Genomic DNA, 18,025 nt, shown 5'->3' on the forward strand with positions numbered 1-18,025 from the left:
CGATCAAGCGGTAGGTGAATAGGTGAAACACTTAAACCGCCCCCCCTCTTGAATAACACTCTGTTGTGATAGAATACATAGCAGAATAAAAGACCAAAAAAACAAACAAAATACTTGACGAAATACAAAATTAAATACACGAAAAAATATATTGTCTACTAAACCAATTAACGAATAGGTGAAAAGCTCAGCAGTTTGGCCCTCCCCCTCATTTGAATAAATGTTGTTGTGATACAATACACGACAAAATACAGACAAAAAAATACATGATCAAATACAAGACAAAATACAAAACAAAATACACAACAAATTACACAACAAAATACACGATATGATAAATCAGCTACTATATTGATCAACGAATAAGTGAAAAGCTCAGCCAGTTTGACCTTCCCCCTCATTTGAATAAATGTTGTTGGGATTGATTAAGGGCTATACAAATAAACATGACATGAAATACATGACAAAATACATACAAGAAAATTTTTTAAAAAAACCTGATAAATTACATGACCAAATACAAGACAGAACACTGAACAAAATACATGATAAAATAATTCAGCTACTCCACCAATCAGCCAAAAGGTGAAAAGCTCAGCCAGTTTGACCCGCCCTCCCAGTTGATGAACATATAACAATTAATGACATAATACACAACAAAATGGACAACAAAGTACACGTCAAAAGAAATGACAAAATAAATACCAAAATTAATGAAAAAATGCATAATTGAATGAAAAAAATGCATTTATGTCATAGTCGTAGGTATTACGAGGTTTATTTATGTGTTTGTTTATTCATATGATATGTATGTGAAGGTATTTTATGATTTAAACATTTATTTCCATATATGACAGGATGTTTTGTGATTATTTTTATTGTTCATTATGCATTTTGGCCCGGTGCATTACCTGGTAGATTGTTGTTGTATAAAAAGTGTTTACAACTCATGGCTCAGGGACCAAAAGTGGCCTTCAGAAGGATAATTTGAGCCAGCAGTGTATTAATATGAAAGATAAAGAGACAGTGTGTATTCTTTGACCTCTAGATGTAGCTGTATTGTATCATGAAACTGAAAACAGCTACACAATAAATGGCTAGCACTAGATTAGGCTAATGGCAATTTCACCAGCCACATTTTACCTTTAACATAAGAACCCCCAAGGCAAATCTGTGCAATGATCAAGCTGACTAATCAACATCCTGTGATTGATCTCGGCAAAAGAGAATATGAACAAACTAAGACGAGCTGCCGTTAATCACCAGGGATAAGAACTGTAACGGCAAAGCCAAGCCACCAGAGGGCAGTATCTGTGTCATTTTTAAGCAGACTAGTTGAGAAACACGGCAACGATATCAAGCATTCAAAGGCACTTCAACCAGGATTCAAGCCATTTCAATCCTTGAAAAAACAAATCAAAATTTTCAAGGATTACAAGCAACCATACAAACCTTGAACCGCTATTTAGATGTATTTTACTCTTTTAGCTAGCTATCTAACTTACTTTTAGTTCTTTACCTGAGTATGAACTTATATATAATCATATTTGGCATTTGGATTTTAAACCAAGTTACATATTTACTTTTTCCATGTTTTGCTTAAGATATTCCTGTTCCTACAAAAAAAAAATTATAGCTGACATTTTATATCACTAGTTATTTCATTGTTGTTACTGCCCTGTACAGCCCTTTGAGACTTTTTGTGATAAAAGGCTAAACAAATAAATATGACTTGACCAAAAAAGAATACAAACTACGGACACTCAAAGTTGCCAAAAAGCACCGTATTTCTTCTTATTTTCCTCCCACTCGTTTTAGCAGCAGCAAGGTGTCGGACAATTATGTCAACTCCCTTATTTCTTTTAAAATTAATAGAGGTAGGAAGACAGAAATAAAAAAGAAGAACAAAGAAAAAGAAAAATTAAGAGAACAAATAAGACAAATTAAATAAGCAAGAGAAAAGAAAAATCTAAGAAAGACAATAAGGAACAATTAATTAAAACAGAAGGGGAAAGGTGGCAAAGAAAAGGAATAAAAAAGAGAGGGGGGAAAAAGAGGAGGAATAAAATGGGATTTTGTTTTTGGGGGTAGCAGCAAGATGGGGGTCAATCATGTCAGGTGAGGCTCATGTTTAAACGGCAAAAGTCAAATGAATGGACATTACTCGACCATCTTTTTTTTTCTAAATGCATGTTTGTATGATCCATGTATTTTGCTTATTATCTAAATGGATAGTGTTGGATTTTTTTAACGAGTGAGGTTATTTGACATATAGGCTGCATTAAATAGTACAAACTGTCTCCTTGAGTGAAGTTACGGCTGATTATGGATTACAATATTATCATTTATCACTGATTGATTTCATAATATTTTTAAAGTTTTCTATTTCTACATTTAATTTAGCATAGAATTCTTTAAAAAATATTCAAAGACAGTGGAACGTTTTTATCAGTGATTTTTTATTGTAAACCCCATTTCAGTTTGAGAGCTCTGTTGTACAATAATGTTTAACAGACGGATTATTTAATTCCCCCTCTAGGTGATGCTAATCATCTCCCACTGTCAATAACAACTCACCTACCTTTAAATATGGGACATATTTTCCAGACTCCTGCTGCTCCCTCTCTGTTGTACTGTCCTAGAGCCAGTTCCATATAAAAGAGGGGCATGCCTGCTATCACCATGAAGAAAAGGTATGGCACTAAAAATGCACCTGTGCACACAAAATGTATATTTTAGTTACATTTCCAAACCCGACAGGTCAATGATTCATGTTTAGCAGCAAAAAGCATCCTTTAAAACAGGTCTTCTCAATTATTTTCTGTCAACTCCCTCTCGGAAGTAGAAAACCTCTCGCTCCCCCCCAAAAAAACTCAAAGGACTTATCAGCGTGATTTCGATGTAATGATATTATTTGACAGCACACCGATATTTCCTCGTCTACTAACACAGTAGGTCGTAGTGAAGCTGATTGCGACACATGCTTTGTTAAACTTCCTCTTCTTAGCTTATGGGAGACTTTCCTTTTCCTCTTTATCCCTGTCTCTACACTTGGTGTCTACACTTCATTTTCTTGGCCATGTAAGTGCAAAGAGCAGATGCTTTACCACAAAGAGCACTCTATGCTAATAAGAGCGCTGCTACCCCCTAATGTAGTGGAGGTGCAATGCACTTTATTCTAAATAGTAAAAAATAAAAAAAGTTCCTGATGTCAATTGCTCCTCTTCGGCAAAGCCTTGTGCCCCCCTGGGGGGCCGGTCCCACTAGTTGAGAACCACTGCTTTAGAACAGGGCACAAGCTCCCAGTTTGGCCACAGCTTTTAAACCTAATGAGAGCTCTATGTTAAACAGCCATAATTAGTGACCATAATTGTTGCGGCTGATCTATTCAGAGCAGCTGGGGTTGCTTTTTTATCCTTATTTTGATCTCTTGAAAGGGTTGAAAGAATCGTGGAAAAGAAACGACACGATAGGCAGAAATTCTCAATTCACGCATGTGAAACTTCCACCTTCATTTCACCTTTTTTGTAAATCCCTAGCAAGAAAATCACAAATGTCATTTCCACTTGAACTATTTATTTAATAGAGGTGGTTGCATTACTGTCAAACCACATACACATCCAACCACCAATCTTATCCGTCAGGTCTGAACTCACCGCCTCCGTTTTTGTAGCAGAGGTAAGGGAACCTCCATACGTTAGCCAGATCCACCGCAAAACCGATTACAGAGAGAAGGAAGTCGATTTTCTTGCCCCAGGTTTCTCTTTCCTTTTCCCCGTTAGGGCTGGTCTGGGTGGGGGTCACAAGGGTGCTGGATGTGAACTGGACCCCGTTCTGTTCCTTCACAAGGATCAGCTCCACCTAGAAGGGTTCAAATATTGAGGTATATTGTGTATGTGTCAACCTAAGCCAATTGCTTCCCCTGTTAATGATTGCAACTTCCCTGATTAAGCAAATATGAACCTTACAAACAAAACGCGAAACCTAAAGCAAAACAGACCATGCAGAATAAAAAAAAAGCGTGAATACAATTCTTTAATTTACCCATTAATACAAACAGCATCTATCTTAGTTCTTTTCCCACATGCAGTAAATACATTGTTTACAGATCTTCTCCTCTTGTGTCTATTATAATATAGTCTCATGGATATACATATTACATAGGTCAGATATCAATAATTATAATAATAACAAAAACCAGCTCGGTGGCCTTGGGGGTATTGCGCCCGCCCCCATACTGGGAGGTTGTGGTTCAAGCCTCGGCCGAGTCATACCTAAGACTTAAACATTGGTACCCGTTGCCTCCCTGCTTGGCGTTCAGCATTAGGGGTTGGAATTGGGGGGTTTGGTCACCTAATGACTCCCAACACCTCAGTTGGGTTGAGCGAGGGGGCTGGGAATCCCCTCCTCTGAATCAATCTCCCATAAAGAGTCGGAAATGACTCTAGCCACCTCCCACTAGGGGGATATAGCTGTGGTATATATATATATATATATATATATATATATATATATATATATATATATATATACATATATATAACAATAGTCACATATTTTATACTCTAATCTTCGTGGTACCCATCCCTCAACGTCATAATGCCAGTAGTCACCAAAAATCACTGCGGCACCATTGATTATAACAACAATAGGAATAATATTACTAATAACAGTTATGACATAACAATAGCAACAATAAAAACAAAGTTAACCATAGATAGATAGATAGATAGATAGATAGATAGATAGATAGATACTTTGTTCATCCCCGAAGGGAAATTCACATTTCCAGCACCATCCCTGAGCTGAGAACAATCGAGAACAATCGAAAATAACACGGGAGCTGCTGGAGTGGCTGCCATTCGTGACGGCGCCGGAAGAAAAGATTCAATTTGAATCATGTACAAACAAACAAACAATTGAATCATGTACAAACAAACAAACAAACAAAATATACCATAGTTGTAAACGCACTATTCCCAATCTCTCGTATCACTCATACCCCATTCTCTTCATTTCCATATTCTGCAAGTAATGTTTTTTTGTATTTAAATTTGAACACGTGAATATTTGGACCTTGTTTGATCTCGTCTTGTAAATTGTTCCAATGTTTGACTCTACACGCAGACACACATATACTTTTACCGGTGGTTCTTACCTTTGGGATTTTGAATTTACTACAGCTCCTTAAGTTATAATTTCCCTCTTTCCAAGTGAATATTTTTTTTTGATGTTTTCTGGCTCTATATGTGGACCTAAAATAGTGGTTGTGAAGTAAAAAAAAAAACTAAATCATCCAATTTTAATAATTTGGACTGCGGGAATAAAATAATAGTATGATCTCGATATCCTACCCTGTGTATGGTTCTAATTGCACGCTTTGGGAGGATGAAAAGGGACTGTAGCGAACTTTTGTAATTATTGCCCCAGACTTCTGCACAATATGTTAAGTATGGCAGATAACAATATAATAAATACAATGCATTATAGTTTAAAAGGAATTTGGCTTCATTAATTATTGAAATGCTTTTAGATACCTTAGTTTGTATGTGTCTGATGTGTGAATTTCCAGCTTAATTTATTGTCTATTATGACCCATAAAAACGTAATTTCTGATGCAGTGTCTATTGCAGCACCATTCGTTTTTACTTCTAAATCTTGATTTGCCTTGCAGTTACCAAAGAATATTACTTTGGTTTTATTTAAATTTAAAGAGTACATTTAGTGTTGCTTATTATATGTAGCAGATTAGAGATTAGAGCAAAAATGAGCTAGAAAATGAGCGAGACGAGATCGGTTTAACAAAAAGAAGACCTTATTTTCCCGTACAAAATTTTTATACCGCGTACACAATTCAAAACTATCAAAAAAAGGAGTTACCACGTACGACCAGTATATTGGCACAGTGTTGTTTGGACTATAGTACACAATTTCCTCTATGTTTATTTATTTTAAATACTTTATTAATGATCCAATGTTATTTTTTTCCCCTGCATTACAGCAGTCACGCCACAATCACATTGCAAGAAAAACAGAATGCCCAATTAGAAGATTATGTTTTTTAACTTTGGGATTCTTTAGTTGTTTTTACCAATATTTTAAACTCGAACTTAGAAGACATTTCTCTTATTAAAGAGAAAATAGATTATCAATATTATTATTGTTACATTTTTTTAATTAATAATATGGTCAGGCATAAAGTAACATATTAAAAAAAAAATCCAAATACAAACTAAGATTAATATAGACTAAAATATGCCCACCAAGAAAATCTTTGAATAACATAAATGCAAAAACTTGCAATGCAATTTAGCATCACTGTATGACCTACTACTAAAATATTTGGCATCAAAATGGTCATTAATTTTACACCCCTTTTGCAGATTTACATTTATGTCATATATTTTGGGATAATTGGCACGGTCCATTTTCATCAAAGGAGGGTAGTGGCCTTTTTCTACATAAGCACAATGTGATAAACATTTTCTGATACCCATTGAGAGAAACAAGAATTTTTGCCCATTTTTATATATTTCATCTTGGTTTTCAAATAAAAAAAAACACATCCTTACATTTAACAAAGATGTATTATTTAGATGATGGCAAATAATTCTGCTCACTTTTAGGAAATATTAATTTCTACTGATATTAGAAACAAATATTCAAAGTAAGCAAAATGATAAGATATTTCTTCTTGTTTCTCGGAAAAAATAAGAAAAACATAATTTAACTGAGCGAAGCTGTCTTATTCAGATGATAGTCGATAATTCTGCTCATATTACAGAATACTTTTTTTCCACAGATTAGAATCAATATAAAGTGAGCGAAATGATCTACCATCAACTAAATGAGACGATTTTTCTTATTTTCGCCATACTCAAAAAAACAAAAACTTCTAAACGCGATCAAATAACTTTATATTAGATGTGATAACTTAAACATTTTCAAAATGAGCAACCCTTCTTCACAATGGGATAAAAATATGATTTTTGCAGTGCACATTAAGCTCTTGAACAATAATTGAATCATTTCAATCACCGTACAGTAGTCATTTAGTGTTACACACACACAAACACGGTATATCTGCACTGACCTCTTTGGGACCCATAGCATTAGAAGGGTTTTTTTTTTCTGGTGCTACAACTGATGACATCAGGCTGATCGGGACTCTATCCTTCAGCATGAGTTGGGGTACTTTGCTTAAGTAATTTAATCTGCGAATGAAAGAAAGGCGTACAGGGTATTATTAATACATGTAAACAATCAAATTTGAATATTGTTCTGCATTAAAAAACAAATAAATAATGGATCTATCATGATGCAAACCGGTTCCTGGAATTGTTCTCTGTATTTTTTTATTCACACTGGGTATGTTATTACTTTATTTCAGGCTTTGAATAAAAAATCAAGAGGTTAATGGGAATATGCCAAAAGCAACAGGTGGGTTGTTGAAAAGGACAAACATGTTAAATGTCAAAAGCTAGAGAGCAGTTGCTGCACACTGTTTACACTCCACACTTGTTGATTGCCATTTTGATAGCATTTAACCGTAATAAACTTGATTCGTTGCAGATAAAGAGTTCGGATTTGCTTCAAAATAAATAGATCATTAGATAAACAATGAGAGGAAATATCATTTTAAAAATAGATATTGACATTTGGTGAAACAAAGTCCGATTGAAATAATTCAAATATACCAATGTCATATTTCAACAACGGGAGACTTTGGGAAAAAAGTTAGTAAAATATTGCTTGAATATACAAATAAAATATGAAAAATAATCTTACCTTAGACCTGTAACAAGTTATAATCTCCCTCAGTTGGTTTGCCAACTATCAGATGTGTTGATGATCCTCACTTTCCACGAAATATAGATTGATAGTTTAACTTTATATGTTGTCATTTAAAAAATATGGAAAATCCACCCCATAAAGGTACAATATTTTTTGCAGCGATCAAAGCGTCTTGAGACAAATCAAGAAAAAAAGAGATTAATGACAAAACGCAGCCTCTTTGACTACCGTATGGTCTGCGACAGGGATCTGTCTGCAGGACCACTCTTGAAATATGAGGAACAATCAACAACACCCCCACAAAACCCCCACCAACACTCTGTCCCTCTGACCCCTCCCTCCTTCCATCCCTATTTCTATGTCTATTCCTCGTCGTCACCATCCAAGTCAGTGAAATTGTAGTTTCCAGTGACATCAACCTTACCTCAGTGCAAATTTGGAGATTTTAAAACTGAATTTTCTTCAATTATTGTGTACAAAGAATAACAGACACATTTGTGAAAATAATTTTCTGATATAAAATATTTGGCAAATTACAGTCTTGAAAGTACATGTAACATTTAACCTCTATATAACAGTCAAAAGGTTCTGATATTTAAAAAAAAGAACCTACCTGTATATCACCATTAGTTATGTATTTGTAGTAATTTGTAATCGACACTAAAATGAAGAAACAAATCTTACCTCATGAAGGAAGCTCAACTGTTGTCAAAATTACATTTCTTGAAGAACATAGAAAATACATGTAATAGTGACTTTACGGTGGCTGGGTGGTTAGCGCGCAGCCTCACAGTGCAGAGGTTCAGGGTGCTTGCGTGATTTTCCTCTGGGCACTCCAGTTCCCTCCCACATTTCGAAAACATGTATGTCAGGCTAGTTGGCCGGTCTAAAATTTCCCTGGGTGTACTGTGAATGAGCGAGTGAATGGTTGTCTGTCTCTGTGTGCCCTGCGACTAACTGGCGACCAGTCCAAGGTGTCCTCTGCCCACTGCCCGAAGATGACTAGGATGGGCTCCAGCACCCCTGCGACCCCAATGTATACAAGCGGTGCAGATAATGGATGGATTTGACGTCTAGAATTGTACAGGGCAATGAATCAATAGACGGGATGGCTCGATGCCACTTTTTATTATCAGATACATTGTGGCCGTGTGAATCCTTACAACGATATTTTTTTTCTATCAATTAAAAAGTTAATAACTAAATGTGGTTGCAATATGCTTTTAAAGTTCATATAAAGGTGTCGTGATTCTTTCGTAGCTGCACCATGCGCAAATGCAACAACATAAAAGCACGTGCCCATTTCTTGTGTGCTGAGGTAAAGAGGTTTTGAACTCGAAGAAATTGCATCATGGCAGCAGTCACATCTAATTAACCACAATGAGAGATTACAGTACTTTACATTTCGTTATATATTAGTTGGCAGATCGTGATGTTTTTTTTTCTTCTAATAAAAACAATCCAGTCAATTTGGCTTGGAGGCATCTTGATTTTGATCCCATTGATCAGATATGACCATCATTAGTTAAGCTTTTAGAAGCGATAACAAGCCATAAAGACATGTTTGGAAATCAATATGTTGATTAGTCAATTACACCAATTAGCTTAAACTTATAAAGTTTTGAAATGCAGAACATTTGGGCATATACCTGGAAGGCAAAAATCCAGAACTTTTAGTTTCGACTTAAAAGTCTGACTAAAAGTCTAAGAATTAACACATTCAGTAAGCCTGTCTTTCAGGCGTCAGTGATACATTTGCAAATGACATATGTACCTTTACCATCAACTGTTGGAGCTTTGGTGTTAAAGTTTCTTCATATTCTGGCTTGATCTCAAACTTAAGTTTCTTAAACATCTAGTTTATTCGTTGTCAGATGTTGTGGTTTACAATAGGCTAATATTTCTTAATAGACAACACGTTTTGACTGCAGGCCATTCCTTACCTTTGCAAATGCTATGAAACTGCACTGGGAAGAAATCAAATGGTCATTTTGGCACAAAATGCTCATCCTTTTTTTATTCGATTCATTCTTGATTTACTTTTTGATATTTACAAAAACTTAATTGTCGTCAGACCTTGTTGATTTGTGTTTTTGACCAAGGAAGTATCCCTTTTTATTTGGCATGTCCATCTGACCTGCAGCCCCACGACACTTCGACCTAACCCATCTCTGGTAAAACCATAACAAGAGATGCACCAAACAACCCTATCTGCTAGCTCCCCACGGACCGCTTTATGATCTTAATGCCCAGAGTGACAACCTTTTGCTTGCAAGCCAATCACAATGATTAATCAGCCACTAAACTGGCACCAAAGCACCCACACACCCTCAAAGTACAATCATCCATCAAGCCTCACACCTCTTATCAGAAATCACTGGGTCGATGTAAGACGCGGTGGGAGGGTGTGTTCCCCGAAGGTTCAGACAACAACTATTATCGAGTGGGTTGTTTTCATAAATGCAACAGCTGTGACCCGGAGAGAGGAAAGGGAGAGAAGAACACGCAGCAAAGGGAGAAGGACAAGAGATATTAAAATGGCAGGTGGAAAAAAGACAGATAAATAAAAGTTCTAGCAATAAGAATGCCTTAAAATGATTCAATTACACTTGTTCACCCATAAACAATTCAGAACTGTGTAAAACGCGACACAACTGTAAGGAATGGGGACACATTCTTTCTCTATTGAGGTCAGAGCAACCATTTCTGAACAGATCATTGTTTCAACTTTCAGATTACCTGCTGAGAATCCTAGTAGGGTGTCATGTATCTGAGGTGTTTTCCTAGCTGTACTCTGTGCAGAACTCAATTTTCATATTCCCATTCATCTCATTTCAGACATATTTTGTACAAAAAAAAAACAACAACATAGGTCAAGCTCATTTTTGTTTTTATTGGACCCGAGTCACATTAGCAAGTTGCATCATAGAAGTCCTTATAAGACAAATGCAAAGTACAGTATCTTGTAATAATGGCTCATCAAAACACATTTCTAGAACAAAACTCCAGGATAGAAAACCATGTGACATACAGGCAAGCGACAAAGGGAAGTCCAAGTCCGTGAGGAGAGAACCATCAGAAAGACAATCGCTCTGAAAAGAGTACACAGCATCTTTCGTCTTCGGCTCCATGATAGACAAGTTGTTTAGCAAGCAGCATAAATACATGTTTTTTTTCTTATTGATGACAAACAAGGTGAAAAATGCTGAAACTCAACTGCCAGGTTTTAGAACTGTCAAGTGCAAAAACAAGTAGTGACACAAGGTCTACTGTGAAGTACTGTAGCATACTTTTGAGACCCAATAATTATGAAATAAATAAAAACACAAAGGGAGTTTGATGTTTTTAGAACATTCGATTCGAGGTCAACTCATTCAGTGCCAGCAAAATAAAGATTTTTTGTCGATAGCCATTGATAGCATTGAATGAGACAAATCCTTGTGGAGTCTTTTCTCCTCTCCGAACGTATAAACCAGGGTTGTTTCACATCTTGAGAGAAATTTGTTTCCTTTAGAATGCAAGCACATATTCATTCAAATCTGTTCGATGTTTCCAAGTTTGCAAAGTCATTCTAATGCTGTAAATGTTCAGAGAATACAGTTGAATTTGTTAGCTATGTAATTTAGCCAGAATTTGGGCTCAATATACAGGGAATGGTGACTTTTTTATTGTAGTTTACAATTGAAATGCAATCGCTAATAGAAAAAGTAACATGCGTTATATGTGAACTTTCTTTACAAATAAAAGAAACCTAAAGTGCAAGCAAAAATAAAAACATATTTTGAAGAAACAGATGACTTCATAAGATGTTTGTGATTCAAGATTAACATTCATTTGAAATAATGTTTGTGTCTTAAGACCCGTCATGCAGTGCACAAATCACCTCAAGGCCTGACACTTTAGTACACTTGCAATTAAACGATCAAACAAGTGTGGTCTTAATAAGCAGGACAAAAAAAAAAAAAAAAAAAAAAAAGTATTTCGGTGGAGTTTTATTTTGATTGTGACAAGATTGTCTATACATTCTCTTCTCCAGCATAAAAATAATATTCAAGGCTATCTGTTTCCCCAGAAAATATGCATTCAAGTTGGGAGGAGTCAAACTAGCATAGTTGAGAAGTCAAATAAAAGACGCAACACTTGTCGAAAAATACAGCGTTTAACTCTAGTGTCAGATGAAAAGAAACTTGGCTCATTTTTTAAATACAGTCGGCGGAAAAGTCAGATTGTAGACAGTAAAAAAAATAACATTCTTTTACGTATATGAAAGGTTCTCAAAATGCCCTGCATTTAGAATATTAAAAATACATAGTGGAACGTGGCGGAGAAAACAAGTGATATATTGCTTAGCTGAAAGCAGTAACAAACGAATATAACCAGTCTTCAAACAATCCTATAATATAAAGGAAAAAGAGGTTCTGCTTATAAACAATCAGATTATGTAACTCTGCCTGAAATACAGTGAACCTTAACATCCCTTTTGTATTTTCTATGCTTTTCATTTTTGGGGCAGTGGGCAAAATGATCTTCATTGCATCATCCTTTCAGTCTACTTTACTCAATGGCCTTTCAAGTGAGACTTCATACAAAAATAAGACCCTCCAGCATATTTAAGTTATTAACACTATGCGTGGTCTGAATGGAACAGAAATGGTCAAAAAGTAATGCAAAAGGGAATTTGGAATTGCATTGTTTTTTAGAAAATCTGCCGTGTTTTGAACAGTCACACCCAACCCCCATTTTACCGTTTTAAAGCCATGACACCACCGAAGAAAAAGGGATGGTAAAAACATAACAGGTGACATGACCACCAAACACATTTTTGGTCCACATTGTGTCATTAAAGACATATTGTGAAAGGAGGCAGAACAGTAAAGACGTGCACAAATAGGATGACATCATATAGGTCTATTTGTCACTTGTGTTCCAGAGCCCTGAGCTAAATAAAATATATTGTATAAATATAATATTTAATAAGCTCGTTAAAAAAAAAGTAACTGACTCAAGGCACCCGAATACACCTCGAATTGGTACAATTGTCAATGGTACACTCAGGTGCGCTTTCATGTATCCATTTCTTAATACTGCACAAAATGCCCCTCTTTAGCTAAAGAGAAGCAACCATTTAAAACACAAAAACTTAATTTTTGGAGTCATTCTCTTTCCAAATGTGTAACTTTTCATTGTCAAGGCTAGATTTTCCCTAGCTATAAACATGCACAGCCTGTTCAGAAATGCAGCTGAGGGAGAGAAAAAAGCCCCGAACTTTAATAAGTGCCTTTCAAGTATTTATGCATTGTATCTGGTCTTTCTGACATTCCCCGATACAAAAGGTTGGGGGCTGCTTTCATGTAGAACTTTACTTAATAAAATGGTCTGGACAGAATACTAGAAAGAAGGTAAGGTAAACATCTCAATTCTAGTTAGAGAAATATAATCCCTTACAAGAAACAAAAAAAGAAACCTCAACCATCTAAACAAATCATGCATCAAAACAACTTCTCACCAGGAGAGTTGTTGCTTCCTGCAGCCCCAGCTCTTTCAATTGTGTTTCTTTAGTCCGTGTCTTGTGCTGTCGTGATCGTTGGGGCTGAAATCGGGGCAGATGCCGTTAGTAATTTTGGTATTGGCAGTGGTATGAGAGTTTTCCACAGACAGTCTTGACTTTGTTTGTCGGTGTTGGCAGGTGCCACTGACGAGGCCAGTGTTTTCAGGGTACAGGTATTCCTCTGCAAAGTCCATGTGTTCTTCCACAAAGCTCTTGAAATTCTCTGCATGCGTCACAAGAGGGAAACATGACAAAAACAGGAGACAACGAGTCAAAAAAAGGACTTGGTAATTTATTGTATGTCATCTCTTGAACTCTGCAATACATAAAAGCACATTTTAATCCATGCGTTCACTTGATGCTGAAGCAGAAGAAACCAGTGCATAACAATACCACTAAGTGTGAGTTCACATTCCCAAAATGCCAAAGATGGTTACTTTTCTCACCAAATGTTATCTTCCCCGTGTCTTCACTGTCAATAGCAGAAAACAAGTAGGCGACGTCGAGGTGAGTCACTCCCAAAGCAGTCTTCAGAATAACTGCCAACTCTGCCTCTGTGATCGCGCCATCCTCCTCGGCCTCAAACATCTAAACAATGACATTAATTACATTGTGTATTACTTCAAAATAATTAACTGTTGGACATATTCGACTCGCGCTACAGTTCTACAGTTGACTTAAATTTCTTAGACAAAAGAAAAATAAATATATGCATAAAACAAAAAATGTGCCTACATTTTGAAAATCTATCTTAAACCGTTGACCAATTTTTTAAATATTTACATTGATTCCTCACATTCAAATAGTTTTACCAACAAAAAATGTATTAATGATGGTAAGAAGTTATTTCCATAACTTATCTATATGTTGTTTTTGAATATATGCCAAACCTGTTTTTCTGAGCAGCACAAAACCTTATCATCAAAACGCTTAGAAATTAAAAATACAATTTACCTTGAAGGCCAATTTCAGAGTTTCCAGGCTATTGGAGGGTCTGCATACAACAGATAAGGCGATCACATATTCTCTGATATCCATGCTGTTATCTTCATGCTAGAAGAGCAAAAGAAGCGCAAATGAACAAATTAGAACACAGTGACCATGCTACCGAACCATTGACTCTGACTTGCAATGCTATTAAATACAATGATCAAACAAAATAAATATTGCACAATGGATATCTTAAAGAGAAAGCTGACCTCATCAAAAAGAGAAAACACATCTTGTAACATATCTGACATGGGCATATCCAGGAATTGTGAAAAGTCATCAAAAGACAGTTTTTGTCCTTCTAGTTTTCTGCATTGGTTTCCATAATCCAGCAGCACCTTTTCAGTGTTTCGGGGTTTAAGCCTGTGACAGAAAAATATTTAGCGTTAATAGTGTCCAATAAAATCTGGGACAGCCGCCCCCCAAAAATTAATAAATAACCTCATTCAAGCTCATAAGTAGAACTCTATTTTATATCTAATTTGAGCGTTGCTTTATTATTATTTAACAGCAACAAAACGGATGACTTAAATTGGAAATGTCTTCATTTTCATTGATAACAATATAGTGAACATTGATTACAATGGAATTAGACTAGGGATTGACAAATAAGGCTTTTTCAGGACTAATACCGAATATTAATATTAAGTTGAGGCCAATAACTGATATTTGGAGCTGATAGTCATTTGCTGTAAAAGCTTAAAAAGTGGTGTAAAAAATAATGCAAAAGAAACAAATGATATATGTTATAAATTCTAATTAAACTTTAATAACACTCTGAAAACTTTTGCAGTAAAAATTTGACTTTCAACACTACATTACTAATATTTCTCTTAAACCAAAAGCAAAAACTAAAAGTGCAGGAAATAAAATTAGGCTTAGCAGCAACTCATACATGAAAGCATAAATAGCTACCGGTTTCTTTTTCTTTTTTTTTTTTTAAAACAAATAAATAAAAAATGTCAATACAACCAACATGACTTAAATTAACAAAGTATTAGCGCATCAAAATTTTAACGAAGCTGGCAGATTAAAAATTGTGGGCATTCTTGTTTTACAGCCAGATCCTACGGAAGGAGCTAGTCACTTCCGCTTTAGCGTCCTTTTCGTGCTCTCTCACTAAAACAAACGCTTGATTGACAAACTTATGATAAGAGCTCATATATCAATCTCCACTTGAACGCGCCTCTCTAAAACAAGTTTTTTACGAACATGGTTTTCTATCACGGACACAGGCATGTCGGGGCAAGTTAGCTGAGCCGCCGCTCTGTTTTTGTTCATGCTTCAGTGGGTTTGCCCCGGTTGCTTATCAAATCAGAAGGAGCGAGGAGGGCAGCAAGGAGATGGGAGAAGTAGGCGAAAGGGAGAGAGTCAGCTGCATCTGGGACCTAATCAGCCCGTCAAATAAATAAAAATACAGATATCCGTTAAATTCACCAAAATTCTGTGCTGATGATCAGCCCGCCCAATAATTGGTCAAACTCTAGATTAGACATGGCACTCGAGGATAAACACGTAATAAAGCAGTAAAACAGTAAATTTTTTGCCACGTTCAATTTAATATGGCCTTACCCTAGTCTTCTGACAAGTCTGGAAAATTCCAGCAGACAGGTGTCAACTGGCAATCTCAGGAGGCCTTCTGCCATGGCCAGCTGGCAGTCCTCAAATGAATAATCAGTGATAGGGACCCCGAGAGCTCTGCATTAAAAAAGATGGCATTTTGTTAGTCGATGGAAAACATACATAAAATGGTGCAGTGTTTGAATGTAATACAATGTCTGCCAAAAATAAGTTGTTGAATTGTATAATATGTTTACATTTTGGGTAAATACTTTGAGGTTTACAGTATTTATTATTTACTTTACTTTCATCCCTGTACGCATGCATTCATGTTTAAAATCATTCGGAGGATCACTATAAAATAAATAGAAAAAAAAAAACAGTCTCACAGATGCACAGCTATGCTTAACCTGCCATTCCGAGAAATATTAAACTAAAATTGCACATTTATGATGGTCAATGTGCTGCAACTCCCTATCGTTTTAAAGTTATTAATGTATCCTACTGTTTGAATTATCCAAATGATATTTATCATATTTTTTCCGCACCAAGCATAGAATACAACTTGTATATAATCCTCAAAGTTCTTCAGCTTTAGTATGCATTTCAATACTTTGAGCAATATCTCACAAATTATTTTTCAGAAAATGTACTGGTATCGATGTAAAAAAAAAACTTATCGTAAGATATAAAGATACCATTGCAAACTTTTCATTCTCAACGTGCTTACATTTTATTTAAAACAATTGAATATTTTAATAGTATTAACAGTTTAGCTGTAATTTCTAGTTAGCTGTTCTAAAGTAATAAATGCAAACAAAGAACCTATGACAAATTACACAATCAAATTATGTTGATCAATATTTAAAGCTAGGGCTGTGCAATATGCCCCTTTTAAAACCCTTGAAACTAATTTTCTCATTCAATTATTATAACATCAAATAAATCTAATTGATGAGATTTATTACCAGCCTTACGCTTAGCCTGTTGTTTGAGATAGGACATTGTAGATTCAAATCTAAATAATTGTGTTTGAAATTTCCCAGCTGTAAAAATACATTTATTTTAGTTCACTGCTATGCTCAGTGAGAATATAAAAAAATAAACATGTGAAATATATAGCAGATAATACAAATGCGCTGTCCGTTGAGAGGCTAGGCTTATGTTTTGTTTAGCCCCCTAAAATAACTTTGATATAACTTTTTCAGTAGCATATGTAGATCCTGAAATGTTCAATAGCATCAAAATGAGTATTTGGCGCCGAAACACAAAATGTGAAACATTTGGCGGAGACACTAAAACTATAAAGAAAATGAGAAAAATGTTCCCCTTGGTGAAAGCCAACTTTATGCCCTACAACTGACATGGCATAATCACAACATCAATTTTTTTACATTACCGTATTTTCCGCACTATAAGGCGCACCTAAAAGCCTTTATTTTTTTCAAAAGCTGACCATGCGCCTTATAATACAGTGCGCCTTATTTATGGATCAATTTTAAAATTGCAAAGTTTTCCAACTAACTTGCAGCCGCCGACTAGATTTTCCCCCGAACGCCAAGTAGTACGCGGTGTATGCTGGGATTTATTTACCGGCGTTTCATTGGCTAACCAATGTGTCAATCATCATTTGGATCGATCACTATTGGCTAAAGTTATTCGGAGGTCAAGGGGCGGATCCTTTTTATCATTTACAGGCTGGCATTGGCTTAAACGGCAGACAAAGCCTGCAATTGGCCGAAAAAGATGTGTCAATCATCATTTGGATCGATCACTATTGGCTTAAGTTATTCGGAGGTCAAGGGGCGGATCCTTTTTATCATTTACAGGCTGGCATTGGCTTAAACGGCAACACAAAGCCTGCAATTGGCCAAAACAACGGTGTATGCTGGGATTTATTTACCGGCGTTTCATTGGCTAACCAATGTGTCAATCATCATTTGAATCGATCACTATTGGCTTAAGTTATTCGGAGGTCAAGGGGCGGATCCTTTTTATCATTTACAGGCTGGCATTGGCTTAAACGGCAACACAAAGCCTGCAATTGGCCAAAAAAGATGAATGTTTATGGCATTTTTTTCTATTCTGTATTTGAAATTATTTTATTCTCCTGGATTTACTACCCTCACGGAT

The 18,025-nt window shown here is 35.7% G+C and overlaps 2 protein-coding genes across 3 annotated transcripts in view; both read right to left on the bottom strand.

Moving 5' to 3' along the window:
• The window catches only part of slc6a3 (solute carrier family 6 member 3), a 33,401-nt gene extending 25,362 nt beyond the window's left edge, over positions 1-8,039 (bottom strand). For both annotated transcript variants that reach the window (XM_088326186.1, XM_088326185.1), the window contains exons 1-4: positions 7,789-8,039; positions 7,094-7,214; positions 3,657-3,861; positions 2,582-2,713 (exon numbers count right to left, since the gene is read on the bottom strand). In XM_088326186.1, coding sequence (XP_088182312.1) covers positions 2,582-2,713; positions 3,657-3,861; positions 7,094-7,183 — 427 coding nt within the window. In that variant the 5' untranslated portion in view covers positions 7,184-7,214; positions 7,789-8,039. The remainder of the gene's footprint in view (positions 1-2,581; positions 2,714-3,656; positions 3,862-7,093; positions 7,215-7,788) is intronic.
• Positions 8,040-10,667: 2,628 nt separating this feature from the next.
• LOC148371643 (lysophosphatidylcholine acyltransferase 1) overlaps positions 10,668-18,025 on the bottom strand; it is a 28,494-nt gene continuing 21,136 nt past the window's right edge. Inside the window, exons 10-14 of the mRNA XM_088326187.1 lie at positions 15,905-16,030; positions 14,542-14,695; positions 14,297-14,395; positions 13,789-13,930; positions 10,668-13,565 (exon numbers count right to left, since the gene is read on the bottom strand). Coding sequence (XP_088182313.1) covers positions 13,336-13,565; positions 13,789-13,930; positions 14,297-14,395; positions 14,542-14,695; positions 15,905-16,030 — 751 coding nt within the window. The 3' untranslated portion in view covers positions 10,668-13,335. The remainder of the gene's footprint in view (positions 13,566-13,788; positions 13,931-14,296; positions 14,396-14,541; positions 14,696-15,904; positions 16,031-18,025) is intronic.

Source organism: Urocampus carinirostris, chromosome 2 (assembly GCF_059441175.1).
Source record: "Urocampus carinirostris isolate Australia breed hairy pipefish chromosome 2, RoL_Ucar_1.0, whole genome shotgun sequence".
NCBI lineage: Eukaryota > Metazoa > Chordata > Actinopteri > Syngnathiformes > Syngnathidae > Urocampus > Urocampus carinirostris.